General features: G+C 41.9%; 1 protein-coding gene across 1 annotated transcript; it reads left to right on the plus strand.

Moving 5' to 3' along the window:
* Positions 1-257: 257 nt before the first annotated feature.
* Positions 258-6,988, plus strand: LOC130680991 (uncharacterized). Its single transcript, XM_057492892.1, has 6 exons — positions 258-314; positions 1,330-1,513; positions 1,874-2,245; positions 4,176-4,252; positions 4,502-5,330; positions 6,039-6,988. The coding sequence occupies exons 1-6, from the start codon at positions 258-260 to the stop codon at positions 6,758-6,760; spliced, it is 2,241 nt and encodes a 746-aa protein (XP_057348875.1). The 3' UTR covers positions 6,761-6,988.
* The last annotated feature ends 15,216 nt before the right edge of the window (positions 6,989-22,204 follow it).

Below are 22,204 nucleotides of genomic sequence, written 5' to 3' on the forward strand. Positions count from 1 at the left end.
ATTGGAGAATAACATAAATTTTCAAGCTACTTCCCTCGTTTGCAGCGGTGAGTGCTGTGTGGAGCGAATGGCAGAGAAAAGTGGTTGACATCATATTACATGATGAAATTTCAGAAGCTCAAAAATTACAGATTTCTGGTCACTTATGGAAATTCTGAGAGGCAGCAGATATCATCTGTGTTACCTTAAGAGGCAATGGCTTCATGCAGTTCCCAAAATACCCAGGGACAGAGAGAAATATTTAGAACTATCCCCAGATGGAAAAGCTGCTTCTGAAGAAAGTGGATTCTTCTGCATCAGAGGAATTGCAGAGGGTATATTTGCCATGTCAGTTTAGACTACTGTTTTTGATTTTCTTAGCAGGTGGGAATCTGGTCAGTGGACCTTGTCTCTAGGACTGAGTCTCTAGTAGCCATTTTGTGCCAGATAACCCTTCCTCGCTGGGAAGAGATGACTAGAGGTAGACACCCAATCCAAGCTGGATCAAACCCATTCTTGGCCTGATAATTTATACTGTGAAAAATAGGCACTAGAAGGTGGGCACCGAGCCAGGGCAATGGCAGATTACTAGATGGAAGGTCTACTGATCTCTAAAACTGAGGTCCTTTGAGCTTCTCACCCTTTCTGAGACTTGTAGTAGGAGGTCTGTGTGGAATATTCTCATGGTAGCCACCATCAACTGTAGAGCCTAAAGCATTAGGTGAGAATGAGAATAAGTTAGCATAAGAGTAGCCATCTTAAGGGCCTAGAAGCAGTTTTCTGAAGATTGTGACTTAAAAGAGAAAAAAAAACAACAACCTGGGACTGGGTAAGGCCTTGGAAAACAAGTTAATCATGAACACCAGGATGGGGGCAGCTGTGGCCTTCAGTCAGCTAACCTTAGTCAGTTAATCCTACATACCAAGCTTATCGTGCAGAACCTCCCTAACAGTTGAGGAGTGGTCTTATCTTGCTCTCGCTTAACCCCAGGATGTATGTCTTGCAAAGATAATGTACAGCTGTGGAAAAATTACTAAGAGTTAAGTGTTTTGAAAATGCTATATAAACCTTTGGTTTTGAGTGCTCGGGGTCCTTGTTGAAACCCGCTGCGTCGGGCTGACACTTGGACCCTAGCTAGCTGGTTCCTGAATAAAGTCCTCTTGCTTGTTGCATCAAGAGACGCCTTCCGTGAGTGAATTGGGGTGGTGTCTTCCTCTAAGGAGATCCAACATTTCTTGGGGGCTATTGCGGGATCTAGCGCTCACCCCGCTTCACTCCCGAAGTCGTCTTTGGAGGAGGTAAGGTTAGTGGCGCCTTGAGTTGTCTGTGTTTTGTCTTCTGTTTTTTCAGTGCGACCGGTCGGAATTCTGGAGAAGGGTACCCTCTGTTTGGCAGTCGTCCCGAGCCCGTAAAGGGTTTGAGACCGCGGTCAGTAGACGTACTCGGAGCACCGCAGGTGCAACCCTGGGGGACGCCTCGGGGAGATTAGAGGGCCAGGGACACCTGGTGGCCTCTCACCTGTTTTTTCGGCAAGGTGAATCTGATGAGATAGGGTTGATTTTCGGGCGCCAAGAATATCAACCCTCTGATTCCTTTCGGTTTCTGATAAAAAATCTGAAGAAAACAAGGAGCGGCCGCTGTGTGTCTAATCTGTGTGTGTCTTTGTTCTTTGTGTCCTTCACGTGTCTAATAATTGTTATACTGACAATGGGACAGACAGTGACGACCCCCCTCAGTCTGACGTTAGATCATTGGACAGAAGTAAGGACGAGAGCACATAATATGTCAGTAGAAGTTAAGAAAAGACCATGGCAGACTTTCTGCGCCTCCAAGTGGCCCACCTTTAATGTTGGGTGGCCCCCAGAGGGGACCTTCTATCTCTCCGTTTTACTAGCAGTAAAAGCTGTTGTTTTCCAGGACTCGCCTCAGGGACACCCGGATCAGCAACCCTACATTGCAGTTTGGCAGGAGTTGGTGGAGAATCCACCACTCTGGGTGAAGCCCTGGGTGCAGAAGAAAATGGGCCCTCAGGTCTTAGTTGCTCAGACCCAACCTCAGAGCAAGGGAAAAGAGACCACCAAAGTTCACCCAGACACTCAAGATTTGCTTATGGTTGATGACCCCCCTCCCTACCCCCCTGCCCTTACGGCCCCCCCAGCCCCGGCACCCCCGACACCTCCAGTCCCTGGTGCCGAGGCAGTGGGGCTGGCTCTGGGACCTGACCAAGGAACTCGGCGCCACCGAGGGGCTATCTTAGACCCTCCAGGTATTTTTCCTCTCCGGTCCTATGGGGCTCCCATCCCCGGAGAGGAAGGGGACCCACCTCTCCAACTTCTGCAGTATTGGCTGTTCTCCTCCGCCGATTTATATAACTGGAAAGCTAACCACCCTCCTTTTTCAGAGGAACCACAGAGACTAACTGGGCTGATAGAGTCCCTGATGTTTTCTCACCAACCCACTTGGGATGACTGTCAGCAGCTTTTACAGGTGCTCTTCACCACGGAGGAGAGAGAAAGGATCCTCCTGGAGGCATGAAACAACGTGCCTGGAGCCGACGGACGACCATCGTAACTCACTCATGATATAGAAAGGGGGTTCCCTCTGACCAGACCCAACTGGGACTTTAATTCTCCAGAAGGTAGGGAGCAACTAACCATCTATCGCCAGGCTCTGGTGGTGGATCTCCACGGGGCCGCGAGGCACCCCACTAATTTGGCCAAGGTAAGAGAGGTCAGTCAGGGGGCCACTGAGGCACCCGCAGTGTTCTTAGAACGCCTGATGGAAGCCTTCATCCCACTTCAACCCTTTGATCCCAGTTCTGAAGAGCACAGTGCTTCAGTGGCCCTTGCCTTTATCGGACAATCAGCGCCGGACATTAGAAGGAAGCTTCAGAGATTAGAGGGCCTACAAGACTTATCGCTGAAAGATTTAGTGAAAGAGGCTGAAAAAGTTTATCACAAGAGGGAGACTGAGGAAGAGAAGGAGTTGAGGAAGGAGAAAGAAAGAGAAGGTAAAGAAGAAAAGAGGGATAGAAAGCATGAGAAAAATTTAACAAGGATCTTGGCCGCAGTAGTAGAAGGTAGGGGACGCCCACCCCCTAGTGGCAGAGCTAGCAAGGCAGGGCACCTGAGCAACCGGACCCCTTTAGAGAAAGACCAATGCGCATACTGCAAGGAAAAGGGGCATTGGATGAAAGAATGCCCTAAGAGGCCACCGAGGGGACCCCCCAAGAAGGTGTTGTCTCTGCTAGAGGATGAAGATTAGGGAAGACGGGGCTCAGAGCCCCTCCCCGAGCCCAGGGTAACCCTGAAAGTGGAGGGGCAACCCGTTGAGTTCCTGGTAGACACCGGTGCGCAACATTCCGTACTGACCCAAGCTAAGGGCCCCCTCTCTGGCAAAAAGACTTGGGTGATTGGGGCTATGGGTCAGAAACAATATGCATGGACCACCCGAAGAACAGTGGACTTAGGAGTGGGACGAGTAAACCACTCATTCCTAGTCATACCGGAATGCCCCACACCCCTGTTGGGGAGAGACATCTTGACCAAAGTAGGGGCCCAAATATCCTTTCAAGCTGAAGAAACTCTAGTGACTAATCAGGAGAAAAAAACCTCTGAGCCTAAGTATCTTGACTATAAGATTAGAAGATGAATACTGCCTTTTTAAGAAACCAGAACCCTCCCGAGTTGGCCAGGAGTGGCTTGACCAGTTCCCAGGGGCCTGGGCGGAGACAGTGGGTATGGGGCTTGCTGTGAATCAGCCCCCCATGGTCATAGAATTGAAAGCTTCAGCCTCACCAGTAACTGTGAGACAATATCCAATGAGTAAAGAAGCCAGAGATGGAATTAGGCCCCATATCCAGAGGCTTATAGAGCAGGGGATATTAGTAAAATGTAAGTTCCCCTGGAACACTCCCTTGCTGCCTGTAAAGAAAGCGGGAACGGGAGATTATCGACCAGTGCAAGATTTGAGGGAAGTTAATAAGAGGACACAGGACATTCACCCCACTGTGCCAAACCCTTATAATCTCCTAAGCTCCCTGGCCCCGGAAAACACCTGGTATACAGTCCTGGATTTAAAAGATGCTTTCTTTTGCCTGCACCTGCACCAGAATAGCCAACTGTTGTTTGCTTTTGAGTGGAAAGATCCCTCCACAGGAACTACTGGGCAATTGACCTGGACTTGTTTCCCACAAGGATTCAAGAATTCGCCCACCTTCTTCGACGAGGCTCTACATTGGGACTTGGCTTTTTACCGAGCCTCCAACCCACAGGTAACTTTGTTGCAATATGTTGATGACCTATTGATAGCAGCTCCTACCCAGGAAGCCTGCTGAGAGGCCACTGGAGCCCTTCTGACTGAACTTGCTAAACTAGGATATAGGGCATCTGCCAAAAAGGCACAGATCTGCCAACAACAAGTGACTTATTTGGGATATTCCCTGAGAGAAGGGAAAAGGTGGCTCACCGAAGCCTGAAAGCAGACTGTAACACAGATCCTGGTTCCCACTACTCCATGCCAGGTCCGCGAGTTTCTGGGGATGGCAGGATTTTGTAGACTGTGGATACCCGGGTATGCTACCCTAGCCACCCTCCTGTATCCCCTAACCAAAGGGACAGTCCCATTTGTTTGGGGATCTGAACAACAGCAGGCCTTTGATGATATTAAGAAGGCCCTCCTGTCGGCACCTGCCCTGGCGTTGCCGGACGTGACTAAGCCGTTTGTCCTCTTTGTGGATGAACGAAGTGGGGTAGCTCAAGGGGTGCTGACCCAACAATGGGGACCTTGGAAGAGAACTGTCACCTATTTATCAAAGAAGTTGGACCCAGTAAGTAGTGGATGGCCTGCCTGTTTGAGAGTAGTGGCGGCCGTGGCCCTCTTAGTTAAAGATTCTGACAAACTTACGTTGGGACAAAAACTTACTGTGGTTGCTCCCCATGTGCTGGAGAGTGTAATTCGGCAACCACCTGAAAGATGGATGTCGAACGCCAGAATGACTCACTACCAAACCTTGCTCCTGAATCACGACCATGTGGAATTCGCCCCGCCTGCCATCCTAAACCCGGCTACCCTGCTCCCTGGCTCAGGGAAAGAAGTGCTTCACACCTGCCAGGAGATCCTGGCTGAAGAGACAGGGACCCGTCGGGACTTACGAGATCAGCCCCTAAAAGGATCGGGACTCCTGACTTGGTACACAGACGGGAGCAGTTACATCATGGGAGGTAAGAGGATGGCGGGGGCTGCAGTAGTAGATGATGACCGGATCGTGTGGGCCAGCGGACTTCCAACGGGCACTTCCACACAGCGAGCAGAACTCTTTGCCCTGACTCAGGCTCTAAGGATGGCTGAAGGTAAGAGACTCAATGTCTACACTGACAGCCGATATGCTTTTGCCACTGCTCATATACATGGGGCTATTTACAGACAGAGAGGGCTATTAACTTCTGCTGGGGAAGATATTAAAAACAAACAGGAAATTTTAGATTTATTAGAAGCCATCTATAGACCCAGGGAGGTAGCTATAATACATTGCCCTGGACATCAAAAAGATGACTCTTTAATAGCTCAAGGGAACCGGAGAGCGGACCAAGCCGCAAAACAAGCGGCCCAGGGAATGAATATCTTACCTCTCCGGGCATACCCAGAAGACACATGTACTAAAAGCTTCCAGTATACACCCGAAGATCTCGCTCGGATGGACAAGCTAGGGTTCCAAAAGTCCTCACCCCTTGGGACATATGAGTCAGGAAGTGGAAAAAGTATTCTGCCTCAAAAAGAGGCAGGAAAATACTTAAGGCACCTACATCAGTTGACACATTTAGGAGCCAAGAACTTAAAAACCCTGATTCGAAGCTTCCCTTATCACATCATTGGCTTGGGAGAAATGGCAGACGAGGTTGTGAGAAATTGCGTTCCCTGCCAATTGGTAAATATAAACAAACATCAAGTAATACATGGGAAAAGGCTTCGCAGGGATCGGCCAGGAGCTTACTGGGAAGTTGACTTCACTGAAATTAAGCCTGCTAAGTATGGACATAAGTACCTCCTAGTCTTCTTAGATACCTTTTCAGGATGGACAGAAGCGTTCCCTACCAAAACCGAGACAGCTCAGACGGTGTCCAAAAAGATCCTTGAAGAGATATTTCCAAGGTTCGGGATCCCAAAGGTAATCGGCTCCGATAATGGTCCTGCCTTTGTTGCCCAGGTGAGTCAGGGATTGGCCAAGATCCTGGGGACAGATTGGAAATTGCATTGTGCATACAGGCCCCAGAGCTCAGGACAGGTAGAAAGAATGAACAGAACTCTAAAAGAGACCTTGACTAAATTATCCATAGAGACTGGTTTATGTGATTGGTTAGTCCTCCTTCCCTTCACCTTATTTCAGGTCAGGAACACTCCCGGCCACTTTGGACTGACACCCTTTGAGATAATGTTTGGAGCCCCGGTTCCGCTCAATTCGGCTCACCTCCATACATCCCCCGAATGTGTAACTAATAAGTTTCTGCTTGAAAGGTTACGGGCCCTGGAAGTCGTGCAGAAAAAAGTGTGGGCCTCCATCAGGGAAGCCTATCGACCAGAGGACCTCTCAGTACCTCACCAGTTCCAGGTGGGAGACTCTGTCTACGTGAGACGGCATCGGACGGGGAACCTTGAGCCTCGGTGGAAAGGACCCTTCATCGTCCTCTTGACTACTCCCACCGCCGTGAAAGTGGACGGCATCTCCTCCTGGGTCCACGCTTCACATCTGAAGAAGGCACCCCCGCCAGACCCGGATTGGTGAGTAACTCGGACTGATAACCCCCTTAAGCTTCGCTTGTGTAGAAAGAACCATGCTATTAGTGATTCTGATGCTCATGTTCCTACTACTTCCAACCCTCCAGAACCCCAATCCCCATGAACCCAGGTTGTTGACATGGCAAGTTTACTCTCAGACAGGAGAGGCAGTGTGGTCCGTTTCTAAAATCGCCCCCCTTAAGACCTGGTGGCCGTCCCTGCACCCTGATGTTTGCGCCCTAGTTGCTGGATTAGAAACCTGGGACATACCTGACACACCCTGGAGAGAAGCCCATAAAGTTCAGCACGGACCAAACCTTAGAGACGTTACCTATCAGACAGGAGGTAAGCATGCTCAAAGTCAACGCTCCTCCTCAGGGGCCAGTGGGTGTAAGAACCCTCGAGCACGCAATCAGATAAAGACCACTACTTTCTATGTCTGCCCCCGTGACGGACGAACCCACCAACTAGCCCGACAGTGTGGGGGCTTGGAATCTTTTTATTGTCGCTCTTGGGGCTGTGAGACTACGGGTAATGTTTATTGGAATCCCGTGTCTAGTTGGGACCTCCTTAAAGTAGTTAAGAATCACACTTCCCCCAACTGTGAGCAGACAGGGCTATGCAACCCCTTAAATATCACGTTCAGTGATAAGGGACGCCAGTATGATGGATGGGTCACTGGGCGACAGTGGGGACTTAGATACTATAGATCTAGAGATGACAAAGGCCTTATATTTACTTTCAGACTTAAAGTTGAGACCCTTCTGGCTGCCCCAGTAGGACCCAATACTGTCCTGTGAGATCAGCCGCATCTCCCAACCCCAACCCCAAAGCAGGCCCGAGTCTCACTAGCAAGCCCTGCCACCACTTCCGCCGTCCCCACTCCCGGTAAAGTAACCCCCTTTTCTAGCACTGGACAATGCCTCCTCAACCTCCTTGAGGGGGCCTTCGGGGTTCTAAACACCACCAACCCTAATACTACTGAATCCTGTTGGTTATGTTTTTCCTCTGGACCTCCGTATTATGAAGGACTGGGGTTGTTAGGCAGTTTTAACAATACAACCAGCCACGAGATCTGTAGCTGGGGCAGTCACAAGAAGTTAACCCTGACTGAAGTAACTGGGAAAGGAAAGTGCCTAGGAACGGTCCCCTTGACTCATAAGAATCTGTGTAATGAAACCATACCTATAACCTCCTCAGATGAAAACAGATATCTAGTCCCTCCTCCCGAAGGGTGGTGGGCTTGCAATACTGGACTGACCCCGTGCATCTCCACCTCTGCCTTCAATTCCTCCCATGATTTCTGTATTATGGTCCAACTAGTACCTAGACTGATGTATCATGATGATTTCTCATTTGTAATAGAGTTTGAACCCAGACATAGGTATAGAAGAGAACCAGTCGCACTAACTCTAGCCGTGTTATTAGGAGTAGGAGTTGCAGCTGGAGTAGGCACAGGGACAGCCGCCCTTATCCAAGGGAACCAACATTACATGGGACTGAGAGCAGCTATTGATGATGACTTAAGGACCATAGAACAATCCATCACTAAACTTGAAGAATCCTTAACCTCCCTATCTGAAGTAGTGCTACAAAATAGACGAGGACTAGATCTACTGTTTTTAAGAGAAGGAGGATTGTGTGCAGCCCTGAAAGAAGAATGCTGCTTTTATGCAGACCATTCCAGAATAGTAAGAGATTCAATGTTTAAACTTAGAGAGAGATTAGATCAACGGAAGAGAGAGCGAGAGGCCAGCCAAGGTCTATTTGAATCCTGGTTTACTCGATCCCCATGGCTTACAACCCTGATATCCACCTTGGCAGGACCCTTGCTCATTTTCATATTACTCCTCACCTTAGGCCCCTGTATTTTAAACCGGCTAATAGCCTTCGTTAGGGAAAGAGTGAGTGCTGTTCAGGTACTAATGCTGAGACAACAATACCGTTCTCTCACACAGCAGGAAACAAACATTCCATGATTGGAATGCCAAAAAGAAGAAGTGGGGAATGTAGAGCCTAAAGCATTAGGTGAGAATGAGAATAAGTTAGCATAAGAGTAGCCATCTTAAGGGCCTAGAAGCAGTTTTCTGAAGATTGTGACTTAAAAGAAAAAAAAAAACAACAACCTGGGACTGGGTAAGGCCTTGGAAAACAAGTTAATCATGAACACCGGGATGGGGGCAGCTGTGGCCTTCGGTCAGCTAACCTTGGTCAGTTAATCCTGCATACCAAGCTTATTGTGCAGAACCTCCCTAACAGTTGAGGAGTGGTCTTATCTTGCTCTCGCTTAACCCCAGGATGTATGTCTTGCAAAGATAATGTACAGCTGTGGAAAAATTACTAAGAGTTAAGTGTTTTGAAAATGCTGTATAAACCTTTGGTTTTGAGTGCTCGGGGTCCTTGTTGAAACCCACTGCGTCAGGCTGACACTTGGACCCTAGCTAGCTGGTTCCTGAATAAAGTCCTCTTGCTTGTTGCATCAAGAGACACCTTCCGTGAGTGAATTGGGGTGGCGTCTTCCTTTAAGGAGATCCAACACAACCATTGTATCCCACAGATTCAGGAAACAACTCCTCGATGGTTTCTGGGGCCTTTCTTCCAGAGGGGAATTTCATAAAGAAGGAGGCTACTGTCATGAACTATAGGTCTTGTCAGTGCTGTTCAACTTGGGGTTGCCACTGATACATACCCTCTCCTCCTCCATTAGCCATTAGAAATTCTCCTCACGCCCAGCTATTACCTTGGTGACTTATTTGGTAGTGTGACCAAACCTTTATACCTGAATGATCTGAACACCTGGTAATCATACCCTTCTCAGGTAAGGGTTGCTACATGTGTGTGCTTAGTTATTCTGAGGCATGAGAGTACCAGGAGACACCAGGAGGACTATCTAGGTCCATCATGTATTTATCCCAGCCCCTACTGAGTAAAAGCAGCCCTACGTCCTCCCACTGATCAGGGTCAGTTCCCTCTGCCTGTGTGGTGGCTCGCCTTTTCATCTGCTGGTTTCTGGACACAGAGTCCATAGGGCCCTGGAGGCAGCTGTATCTTGTTCAACAGAATGAATCCTGGTGCTGTCTGCTCAGAGGAGTATGCCCCCTGTGGGGACCAATACTTTCAGCCCTTCATACCCCAGAACTACGAGGGCAGGAAGCACAAAGTCCCGCTGTGGGTCATTGGGAGAGAGGGTAAGTGGAGCCACTTCTGCTTCTACTCCTTCATTCCCAAACCAATATATTCTTCTTGTTGGGGAGACAGTATCATACCGTGATCTCTAATTTAATACCTATTATGTCCTGAAGGATGACACCCCATCCTTTTAGATGTTTCTTCCAAGCAGGCACTTCATTGGCACCTTTCTAGCATTGTATTAAGCTAGCTGGCTGCTTTTGGATGGTGTAGTATGTGATACGACCAGTAAGTCCCATAGTCATGGCCCACTCCTACATCTCAGTGCTGTAAGGTGGGTCCCCTGATTGGGTGCTGTGCTGTATGGAATTTCATGCTTGTGGGCCAGGAATTCTGTAAATCCCCAGATAGTGGTTGCTGGACTAGGTTTTCTGTGAATGAAAGGCAAATTCATATCTGGATTAGTTGTCTATTCCTGTAGTTTGTCAGGCACATCCTTTATAGTTGCCACAACCTCTTACCCGGACTTGGAGATTCCCAATAATTTAGTCCCAACCTTACATTTGTAGCCTCATTTTCCACTATATTTAGTGACAACTCTACTCTGGTTAGGCTATGGACTTGGTAGCTTCATGCCTTAACAACACCAGTTTGATAAGAGAAAGGGTGTATGCCTTATGAATTAGGATTCAGCCTTACTATCCTTTTTGATTATTTTCTTGCTTATTTGTATGGTTTGTTTTACAGATAAGGAAGCTGAACTTAGAAGTTCTACTTGGTTACAGACTTGTATGTTAGGAAGCTATGTAGAATGATGCAGTGAGCAAGTAGTAAATGCTTTCCAGTAACTCTCATAATCTTGGCTTTCTGCTTTATAATTTTATCCCCAAAGGAAGTTTGCAGATTTCTTTTTCTTCTTCTGTTGGAAAAAAATAAATCTGTTCCTAGATCAGAATTGTAAAGGTTTTTGATTTGATGTTTGCAGGGTTTTGAAAAACTGGTCAACTAAGGTGAGACTGCAAAATCCCTACATGTCATGGAAAATATTAACATAGGCCTGTATGGAAATAATGCACATTTTCTCCAGAGTTCAAAGGATTTACCATCTGGCTCAATCTGCTGAGCTAAATTTGAAGAAGATCCCTTCTTCCTCCACCCACTTTTTCCTTAACAATTTTGCTCTATGAAATCAAGCCCTGAGTTTTGTTTTGATTTAGCTCTAATTGGAGCCATGCTTTTACCGAATCTAATTTCAGTTGGAACTAATTACAGGGGAAAAGGTCATAGCTGTACTGAGAGTATTACTCTGCTCAAAATATATTGGCACCATATAATATTAACTCTTACTTTTGTAGAGATACAAATGAAGACAAGAATAAATTACCAAAACATTCCGGATCTTCCCTTTGTTTAAATCAGCAGGGAAAAATCCATACATAGTTATCGACAAGAAAACCTTTCCTGGGTATGAATAAATACAAGTTTTCAGTTGATTCGCATCTATTTCCTGACAGCAACCTGAGAATTGCCAAGTAGGAGATGTATTTTTGTGCCTGTTGAGCTTGAAATGATGATACAATCTTATTTCAATTGGTATACCAAACTCCCCTATATGAAATGCTCTCTTATGATGATCTGGCAGTCTGTGGGGGGAAAAGAAAAAAGACAAATACCATTCATTTTTTTGCAGGGGGGAGACATTTACATGCCTGTGTGAGAGACACATTTTTCCAAACTGAGAGTAAGTCTTTGACTTCTAAGTATCTGTGTGGTATTTGACTCACCACTATTACCTTTCAGTGCAGGGCACACTCATTTTCCTCACCAGATGCACACTGGGTTCTTATTAATGTGCATCTCTTAGAGCATTCCCTGTCTCTGTCTGCTAACCAGTGGCTATTACTCATCTCTGGTGTTTCATATAAGTCAGTGTCAATTAATAAAGCAGTACTGATATCAGTATAAGAGTGTTATGGAATATGAGACAGATCAGAGCATACTATGGTCTCTCTGGAATGGCAGAAATTTGTTTTCATCTGTTATCCAGCTCTGAATGGCCAGATAGATAATTTTCCTGTGAAAATTTGAAGTATGGCTGTCAAATGATCTGCCTCAGTTTTTCCAATGAGATGGGAATTGATCCTGCATAAGAAAATGTAGATCAGATTAACCACAAGATCTCTTCACCTCTGTTCTCTGTGTGAGTCTCCATGGGAATTTCTTACCCTGCTGTCTTTTGCTGGTGGTGGCGTGGCAGCGTATTGAGGGCGCTATTTATTTATCAAAAAAGGAATGAGAGTTTGGTATCCTTGACTCAAGTACTAGATGCAAATAAGTTAAAGAAAAATATCAGTGACTCCCAGCAACCTACCAGGGTTGGGGATCATTTGTCCTGGAACATCAATGATATAAAGTACACTTTTAAGGAAGTGTATTAGCATTTGAGGCTGCATGCAGGCCCTGTGATATCCTTTAAAAAATCATTACTTTGATCCAAATATAAGCAATAAAATATTTTTCTTTAAACAAAGGCTTTACTGCTTTGGGAATACGTATGCAATCCAGACCAGGGTCTATTCTGACTTCCAAGGACACAGACAGTAAAACTAAGATATATGCAGAGGTGAAGGAACAGAAGACGCATCAGGGTCAAATACTGTTATGCATCCTTATGGAATTATTGGCTCAAAGGCCTTTGTATATTTATTTATATATTTGTTTAACTCTGTCTGCCCACTGCTCAACACTCAGATCTAAGGAAGGGAGAGTTAGGTATGAGCGATGAGTGACCTAGTGCCGCCAGCCAAGCTCACTGCTTGAGCCAAAGCAATCAGTTAGTTACTAGAACAACCCATTTCTCTTTGGGAGATCTGCCTTGGTCCTGTGCAGAACACATTTAACTCCAAGCGGTCAGAGATGGACCCCAAAGAGCACTCACACTCCTCTCTAATTCAATGATTTGCAGATTATTCTGTGAGATCCCTCTCTAAGTCTTCTGTCCATATAAAACTGTGAGTTATAGTTGTATGTATCACTTCAAATGAGCTAATTGCTATCTCCTGGTAATAATGAAGCTGTTAATCAGGGAAACTAAATATAGTTCTAGTAATTTAACCAGAGGGGAAACTTACAGAAGAGCCATACTGCACCAGGGTCCTATCACCCCATCTTCTCCCACTCAACACACTGACATTTTGTAATGCTAACATGAGGAAAGAATATCATAATACTTAGCATTTGTATAGCTCTTAACAAACATTAGCTAATTAATCCTCATGCCACCTCTGATAGGCATGCACTGTGTCTATTGTTATCCACACTTTTCAAAGCCTGGAACTGGAGAAATGTTAAGAGATTCTCAGAAAGGTTAAGAGACTTGCCAAAGGTCACAAAACAGATAGTAATAGAAGTTAAATTCCAGCTGAGACATCATGTCATGCAGACGTGGCCTCTTGGAAGTTTGAAGGCCCATTAAAAAATATGAGGCCAGCATGGACTATGTGAAACAACTATTTGTGTTGTGGAGAAAATACAGCTCAGTAGCCAGAAACAGTTAGCCTCCTATATAGCATCAGAGGAAAGAAGCAACGAGATCTTGATTTCTCAATCTACCCCTAGCTGGAGAGTGTGGTACACTACAAAGCAGCTTCTTTCTCTTTTCTATTCTTTTGATATCATAAAATGAAATATGAAAAGCTTTTAAAAATTGCCAAAAAGTCAAGAGGATTTCAAAATTACACTGATCTTCCCTGGGCTATTATCAGAGTATGAAAATCCCCACCACTGAAGTATAATATGAGAAGGGTAGTAAGTTTCACATTTATAGACCCAACGAAACTCAAGAGGAATAAAATTACCTCAATCATATATCCTACTCGCAAATGCGCATACATGCACGAATAACAAAAACAACAATGAAAAAACCCAAAACAAGCAAAAAAATTCCCTAAAGTTTACCTGTTTAAGTGTGGTAAATTATCTTGATTTAAATAAAGAATGGTCACTATTTTAATGGTCACTAATTCACATGAGCTAGGAATATCTATAAGTGAATCCTAAACTATAAATTGCCTTTCAAAGATAAAAAGTTTGAGATCAAGGGCTGTGCTCATAGGAGGAATGAGAAAATGCTTTTTAAATGAACATTAAGTCAGAGTTATACAACATAAAAGCACCTATGGTCTTGTGAATATTTGAGATCTTCTTCCAAATCAAATACCAAAATCTCTGATTTTTTTATTTTTTACTTTTTTCATTTTTTTGTTTTGGTATCATTAATATAAAATCTCATGAGCAACACTGTGCTTACTAGATTCCCCCCATTATCAAGTCCCCACCACATACCCCATTACAATCACTGCCCATCAGCATAGTAAGATGCTGTAGAGTCACTACCTGTCTTCTCTGTGCTATACTGCCTTTCCAGTGTACCCTCCTACGTTATGATTTTATTTCTTCAAAAGTCAGTTTTTTCTGTAGCTCTTTACCATTACTAATTAACAATCCCAGAATAAAAATTTTTAGATGTTCTGAAAAGGAAAACTTGCTTCCCTTAATAATACTAATACCTGGAACATAGCTAGCAAAAAAATATCTTCGGTTTGGGAAGGTCAGATAGAAAGTGTATCTAACTCTTCCTCCTGAGATGTGAGCTGTCACCACGCCAATTACCTGGGAATACCGCCTGCCACCCTGGTCCACCCCATTCAAACACGTCATGCAGATGTGATTAAAAATCCCTTAGCTTGTAAAGCAGGAATGGGACCATCTGAAACTTTCTAACAAGACTTTGTAAAAGAGAAAGGGAATGCAGAGACAAATTAAATTGCGAAACTACAGGAAGCAGGGAAAGCTACCTACTACTCAAACTACATCAACACTGAAAAAAATTGGCTAGTTTTATAAAACCTAAGTTAGTCCATATTGTGGCTTCAATTAGCTGGCACACCTTTCTAGGCATTTTGCCTGCATTGTATGCTCAAGATGACATGTTTTAGATGAGGTAGATCTGGAACTACTTTTTAAAGCTGTGGTTGGTTCATTGTTTACACTCATCTTTTTATCTATCTATCTATCTATATCTATATCTATATTCTTAGTAGAATTTAACTCAAATATTTGAATGTTTATTTCAATTTATTGGTCACGCCTGTATATAAGAAATATTTAGAATGGTAATATTTAATGAACTTATCATTAAAATGCCACTTTTCTGTTTGCTGGAGATTGTTAAGACAGCTGAGAAAAAGCACTGTATTTGGCAACAGTGGTCCACCGAGCGTGGAAAGTGGTATTAGAAGCTGAGCCTGCCTTGGCCTGAACTACCTCCCTCGCTGCGTAGGCTGACGATGTGAGAACAAGCCCACTAGCTATCAGGAGAGAAACAGACAAGAAGCAGCTCACCACGAGTCCAAACTTTGATGGCACTTTTGAATTGTTGGTGGTAAACTTTTAAATTATTTTTCTATATTCAAACATGGGCTGCGACTTAGAATGACTTTAAATAAGACAATTGCAATTTTGTATGAAATTGTCATAAATCAAGCATTTCCTCTTAGGCATCAATACCTAGTGTGAATCATCCTGTAATAAATCAAAGTTTGAAGGGTAAAAGTGGCACTTCATATTCAAATAATACAAGATTGCCTCATCTACCCACATGTTTTTGTATTAACCAACATCTCACTTCCTGGCACATTAGCGCTTTATAGTGCTTTCGTCTGATTGGACAGAAATGTATTTGAGTCATTAGTATTCTTGGGCTGAAGGCAACAGGTACTCACTTTCAATTCTGAAAAGGCTCTCTCTTAAAGGTGACTTATACATTCATTATATTCTGATGCCTTGCCTATGTAATTAGTAATCAAATATTCTAAATGGGTGATGGAAAATAATTTTTCTACTGCTAGCATCCTAAATCATGCTCATAAAGTTTAAAAAGCCTGATTGGGGAGTTTTGTTAAAATGTCTTCCTAAGTGTTATTTTGGTACATTTTCCAAGTTATCAAATCTTCTATAAGTACATAAGAAAGTCTATATACATACATGTAAAATTTATTTAGAAGGCAAATAAAATTGTATAAAAAATATTTTACTGTGCTCAATTTAGTCAACTTCTTCCTCATGAGATAAGCTAGTAGAATGAATAAACTTTAATGAACTTATTGGCTCCTTGGACACATGATTGCTATGTTTTCTATGGGATTTTTATAAATGTTGGAAAACATGAACCAACAAATGGATTTTCTGATAATTCTCTATTTGCATGATACCTCAAACGGTATCCATCATTTGCAAATGTTTACTTACAGTTTTATAAAAGTACTAGTAGCGGGTGTAAATGCTTCTTTGATTCCAAAGAATTTGAGAGGAAACAAGTAATGGAATTCATGTTATATGGAGATTTAAGAGTAAAATTCTTTTTTAGTTTGGAGTTCTCAGTTTGGACAAAATTCAGAATCATGTAACTACCATCAGAATTAAGATATATAACAAATTCTTCATCCTCCAAATTCCTCTCATGATCTTTGAAACTTCCACTCAACAAAATGCATTTAAGATTTATCCATGATGTTGTGTATTTCAGTAGTTCAATATCCATTTCTTTTGCTGTGTAGCACTCCATTGTACGGAGGTACCACAGTCTATCCATCCACCAGTGGATATTTCAGTTGTTTCAGAGCAGGTGATTATGATTTAAAAAAAACACATTCATGTCCAACTTTTTGTGTGAACATAAACTTTCATTTCTCATGAGTAAATACATGGGAGTGGAATTACATTATCAGTTTAATTTATTAGGCCACCAGATTTCTCCAAAGGGGCCATAACATTTTGCATTCCCATTAGCAATGTATGAGAGTTCCAAATACATATTTGCCAGCGCTTGGTATAATATCTCATTACGGTTTGGTTTTTATTTCTTATTGAGGTATAATTGACATATAACATTATATTAGTTTCAGATGTACTACATGATTTGATGTACACATATATTGTGAAATGGCTACCAGTCAGTTTAGTTAACATCCATCACCACACGTAGTTGCAAATTTGTTTATCTTGTGAGAATTTTGAAAATCTAATCTCTTAGCAACTTCAAATATACAAACATCTACTCCCTAGGTGTTGTCATATCGTCTTCCCTCTATGTGCATCTCTATCTGAATTTCTGCTTTTGATGAGGACATCAGTCATATCGGATTAGGGCCCACTTTAGTGACGGTTAATTTGATTACCTCTTTAAGGACCCCATACCCAAATAAAGTCATATTCTGATGTACTGGGGATTATGATTTCAACATATACATTTTCAACCCATAACAAGCACCCAGTGGGTGGTTTGGAGAAGAGCCTTGAAATGGGTATAGATTCTTTTTGTGTGTAGCTCCCAAGGGTTCTGTTCTCTTATACTAGCCACAGCTGATTTGTAGCAATTATCTAAAAATCTTAAGTGAAATAAATATATTGACCTGCTTCTACAGTGGCTTTGTCTTCCTCCAGTGTTCTGCCTTAGGTAGAACAGTGATGTATCTGCATCTCTCCTTGGAAATGTTTGTCTTTCCTTAGGTTTCAGATTACTTGGTTGCTGGGACCTCAGCTTTTTAATGGGCTTGAGAAAAGTTATAGTTGTATTGATTATCTAGCTATTCTTAACCATTAGGTGGGAGTGACACTCTTTCTAGCTTTCTATATATATTAAGGGAGAAAAGATGACACTTAAAATTTCACTTTCCAATAGTTCATTGCTATATGTGAAAATACAGTTGCATGTTACAACTTTGCTAAGCTTCTTGGTAGGTATAGTGGATTTTTGGGTAGACTCCTAGGATATTCTATGTAGACAGTCTTATAATTTGAAAATACAGATACTTTTATTTCTTCTTTTTCAACATATACAGCTTTTATTTATGTAGTTTTTTTCTTGACTAATTGTACTGGCTAGGACCTTCAGTATAATATGGAATAAACATGGCAAGAGTGGACATCCTTGTTTTGTCCACTGTGGAGGAAAGCATTCAGACTTTTACCATAATGTATGATGTTAGTTAGAAGGTTTTTTACTAAATGTCCTTCATTAGGCTGAAGGAAGTTTTCTTCTATTCTGAGTTAGCTGAGAGTTATTTACCATGAATGGATGTTGACTTTTGTCAAATGCTTTTTGACAAAGCATTTTGACTTGGTTGATTCTTCTTACTTCTTGAGGAGAAATACTTCTTATTCAAAAATTACCTAGTGACTTGAGTAAAAAAGTTTAGTGATGGCTGTAATCCCAGTTTACCAGGAGTATGGAATGAATGCACTGTTACCTCAATCTCGTCTTATGTGTGTACGATTATTCAATATAGATCAGTTTAGTAGAGGTTTCTAGTCAAGCGAGAGCTTTAGGTACAGAATAATCAAAGGGCCTCATTATAAATCACTGTAACTTCCAAAGTGGCCACATATGGGTTATCTAAAAAAAAAAAAGAATTTATAGCTATTTTTTAATCCCATTATTAGAGACTGTTTTTATTTTCTGGTCTGTTTTGGGCATCATGCTAGGTGTCTGGCATCTAGTATCTCATTTAGCCCTAACAGGAACTCTGAAACATTAGCATTGTTGTTTCAGGATATCACAGTGTTTAAGAGTATATCTGGAAACAACCCTGGCAGCTGGGTTCTTGAGTGACCAGCTGCCAGGGTTCATATTTTAGCTCTGCCACTTGGTTGCTGAGTGATACTGAGCAAGTCATGTAACCTCTCTTAATCCATTGCTTCATGCGTAAAATAATAGGGAAAATAGTCACAACATGATTTAGTTATGAGATTTCTGCCTTAGCATATTTTGTGGTACAGTGTAAACACTCCAAGTTAGATATACTTCCTTTTTTCCCTTGATTCAAATCTAAGCTTAGCTTCTCCCAAAGAGCATAAAATAACAGCTCATATTATGGTGCTGTTTTATACTCTGATTAGGAAGAGGATATTTTGCTAATATATAGTGTTGTCATACATCCTAGTTTATGTCTGTTGTCTCAGGGCAATTATAGATAGTGCCCCTTTTTAACTCTCACGATTGTCCATTTTAGATGATAAATTATATGATTGCCCACACTTTTATTTATCTTTTGGTGACAGATTATTATTTCTAGTTTTAAATTTTCCTGTGGCCCAAACTCACTCTCTCTCTCTCTCTCACACATAGACATATACTCCAGTTTATGGTGGATTTTACAAGGAAGTACAGACACTTTGTGATAACATAATTTGATGTTTTTTGCATCCAAGCCATTAATCACAATTTAGCAATTTGATGGCTCATTCAGAGTAGACACGCACATTGAAAAAACAATTTCGTATTATTCTGACACAATTGCAAATCTATTCCTGATGTTGGGAGCACCATGCCAATTCCACGTGAATGGATACACACTAAAGTTGACTACTATTAAAATCAGTTTGTACTAATTTGGTTTGGTTGTCCATCCAGAAAAATCATGGACTATAACTTATAGTCCATGAATAGTTTCTATGTATGATTCTTTTGGGGACTTGTTCCATAGAGAGAGGAAGATAAAGACTATGTGATATTTTTAACAAGCTTTTCCCCCTAAGGAGAATTTAGTTCATATCTGACTTTTAGTATTTTCTTAGTGGTTCTATAGAACAGCTTATATTAGTTAATTCTTTATAAACATTCTTATTGTGAGAAAAAATGTGACTTTCTCTAGTGCTTTCACCTTTCAGCATACAGTACATATGTTTCTGCATAAATGAAATGTCTGTGCATATGTCATAGTTGAAATATTTGCACTCATGGGACTCCTACTGAGAGTCAATACATTTTTTTCCTGTTCCTTATACACTGAACCTTTATGGAAACCCAGATTTAAACAATTCTATTTTTATTCCTTTGAGGCTTGGTAATGTTCACACTTTATATTTCCTTATACCAGTATTTTATTTATAATGTATATTTCAGTTTCAAAATACTTAATTCCATTTGGACTACTTTTTATGAAAACATTTTTTTTCAATTATTATTGGAGGCCCAGCCATGAGCAATGTGTTTAGCCTTCTGCTTACCCAATCATATTCAGCCTAAAAAACAGACTTTCATCTAAAGCTTTTCCCTCTGGAGTCAGAAACAGCTGTTTCATCCTACTAGACAGCCTGCAGAGAGACCCTATTTTCCCTGGGGGACAGGACACTCAAGTTTGGACACTCTGGGTACTACACCACTGGGGAAAGAGCTGATAAGAAAACAGACCATCATTTTCAAGTCTATTGTGTAGAATATAAAGAAACTCTTTGTTCAGATTTCATGTCCTCCACCTCCTTGCTCAATCTTTAGTTTTTTAAAATTCTACCCTTCACTAAATGGGTAAGCTGCAAAAAAGATTAAACTTAAAAATATACCAGGAATACAAAATGAAGAGAAGTGATTGATCTTTGAGTAGGTTTCCAACAGTGCAATGAAATTCTCAAACAGGTTCCTTTTCATTTTAAAATGGGTTTGATTCAGAGGGATTTTATAGCTGCTAAATCATGCAGTTGGCAGAGATTGTGCGTGCTTCTCACAGTTACTTTGAAAGATGTCAAATTTGGCAAAGGCAGTAAAAATACTGGGATTTACTGAGCTTGCTTTTTTTTTTTTTCCTCCTAGAGCATGCTCTACAATCTAGCATGCTCAGAAGTAATACAGTACAACAAAAGCGTGTAGAATCACAGATTTCTCCGAGTGTGGCTTTCCAGCCGGTGTGTTACAACTATGTCTTTGGCCAATGCCTGGTAACCCATGTTTGCTGTTGCAAAAGCCTCCTCCTTATCATTAGTGGACTTGGTTTCTCTCTCCTTGCCCTTAGAGTGTGAACCTTGCTCTTTTCCAGCATAATAGCTGCTGAACAGCCTTACTTTGCTTGCCCAGACAGGATTCTGAAGCAACTCTTCTGGACTGGCAGGCACGCCTACCTACACACAGGCCCACCCCCTTGTCTTGGTAGAGTGGTCATCATGAGCTTGGCTTGGGATTTAAAATGCCCTGGTTTGAATAGCAGTTCCACTAGCGACTTGTATAACCTTTCCAAGTTTACTATGTGTACATGGAGATAACAATCTGTTTCATTAGGCTGCTGGAGGATGAAGTCAGATGAAAAGTGCTTAGGAAAGACACATAGTAAGTGTCAATAAATGCCACTAACTATTGTTAATATGATGATCAATAACTGGGATTATTGTTATTAATACTAGTCTAGGAGAATAGATTATCGTTCATAAAGTTCACATTTTTTTTATAATACAAATGATATAATTATTACTATTGTAAAACCTCCCCTCTATCTTGTCTGGCACCCACTCTGTGGATCTCTAGATGATGCATGCTAACAATCAGATTCAGATTGATTTCTCTCTCTGCATATAAAAAGTTTTTAGCTTCTTAGAGCTAATTTTTTTCCCAGAGTCAAACTCATGGCACCTTTGATAGATAAAACATGTATTAAATATACAAGAAAATACAATATAAGTGAAGGATGTACCCAACTTGTCTAGGTAATTTGCTAAGAAATTGCTCATCCATGGCAGACCATATATAAATCCATTGACATCTGCAGCTCAAACAAGCCTTGATTATAGGACAGGAAATCACAGTAGTGCTATAATTCTGAGCACTTCCATTTCTGATATCAAGAGCTCTATAAATATGGCTTTTTAAAATGTATCTAGTGATGTGGTAGTCACTGTGACAATTTTGAAAATTTGATCCTTACAACAATCCTATCATCCTCATTTCCAGATGAAGACACATTCTTCAGAGAAAAAATTTGTTAGTATTATGACCTTTGACTTTAATGCTTCAAGATTCATTCAGTCGTTTATTTATTCTCATTCAAGTAGGAACAGCATGTCTTACCAATGACTATAATCCTAATGTCTGGCATAGTGTAAGATACATAGTACACATGCAGTAAATATTTTGATTAAGTATATGCATAAGTGTTAATAGATTTTAAAAAACTATAATGTCTTTCTTGTCTACATCCCTTTTAAAACCTATCTCTAAGTATAATAAGGTGTACAAGCCCTTAATTCCTTGAAAGAATGGCAAGACTGGATTAAAGTGGAAACCAAGACTGTTCAAGCTTGGGGGGATTATCGGAAGCTGTGACTAAGCCTCTATTGTAGGATTAATGGGATTCAGGCAGAAATTAAACCATCAAGAGTAGTAAGATGATGGAAGCATTGAATGAAATCTCCCAACTTTGCTAACTGGAATAAATACAATTGAGAAGGCCCAATTCTGTATACTGTTGATAGACAATTTAGGCTACCTTCCAATTCT

The sequence above is a fragment of the Manis pentadactyla genome, chromosome 15 (genome assembly GCF_030020395.1).
Source record: "Manis pentadactyla isolate mManPen7 chromosome 15, mManPen7.hap1, whole genome shotgun sequence".
NCBI lineage: Eukaryota > Metazoa > Chordata > Mammalia > Pholidota > Manidae > Manis > Manis pentadactyla.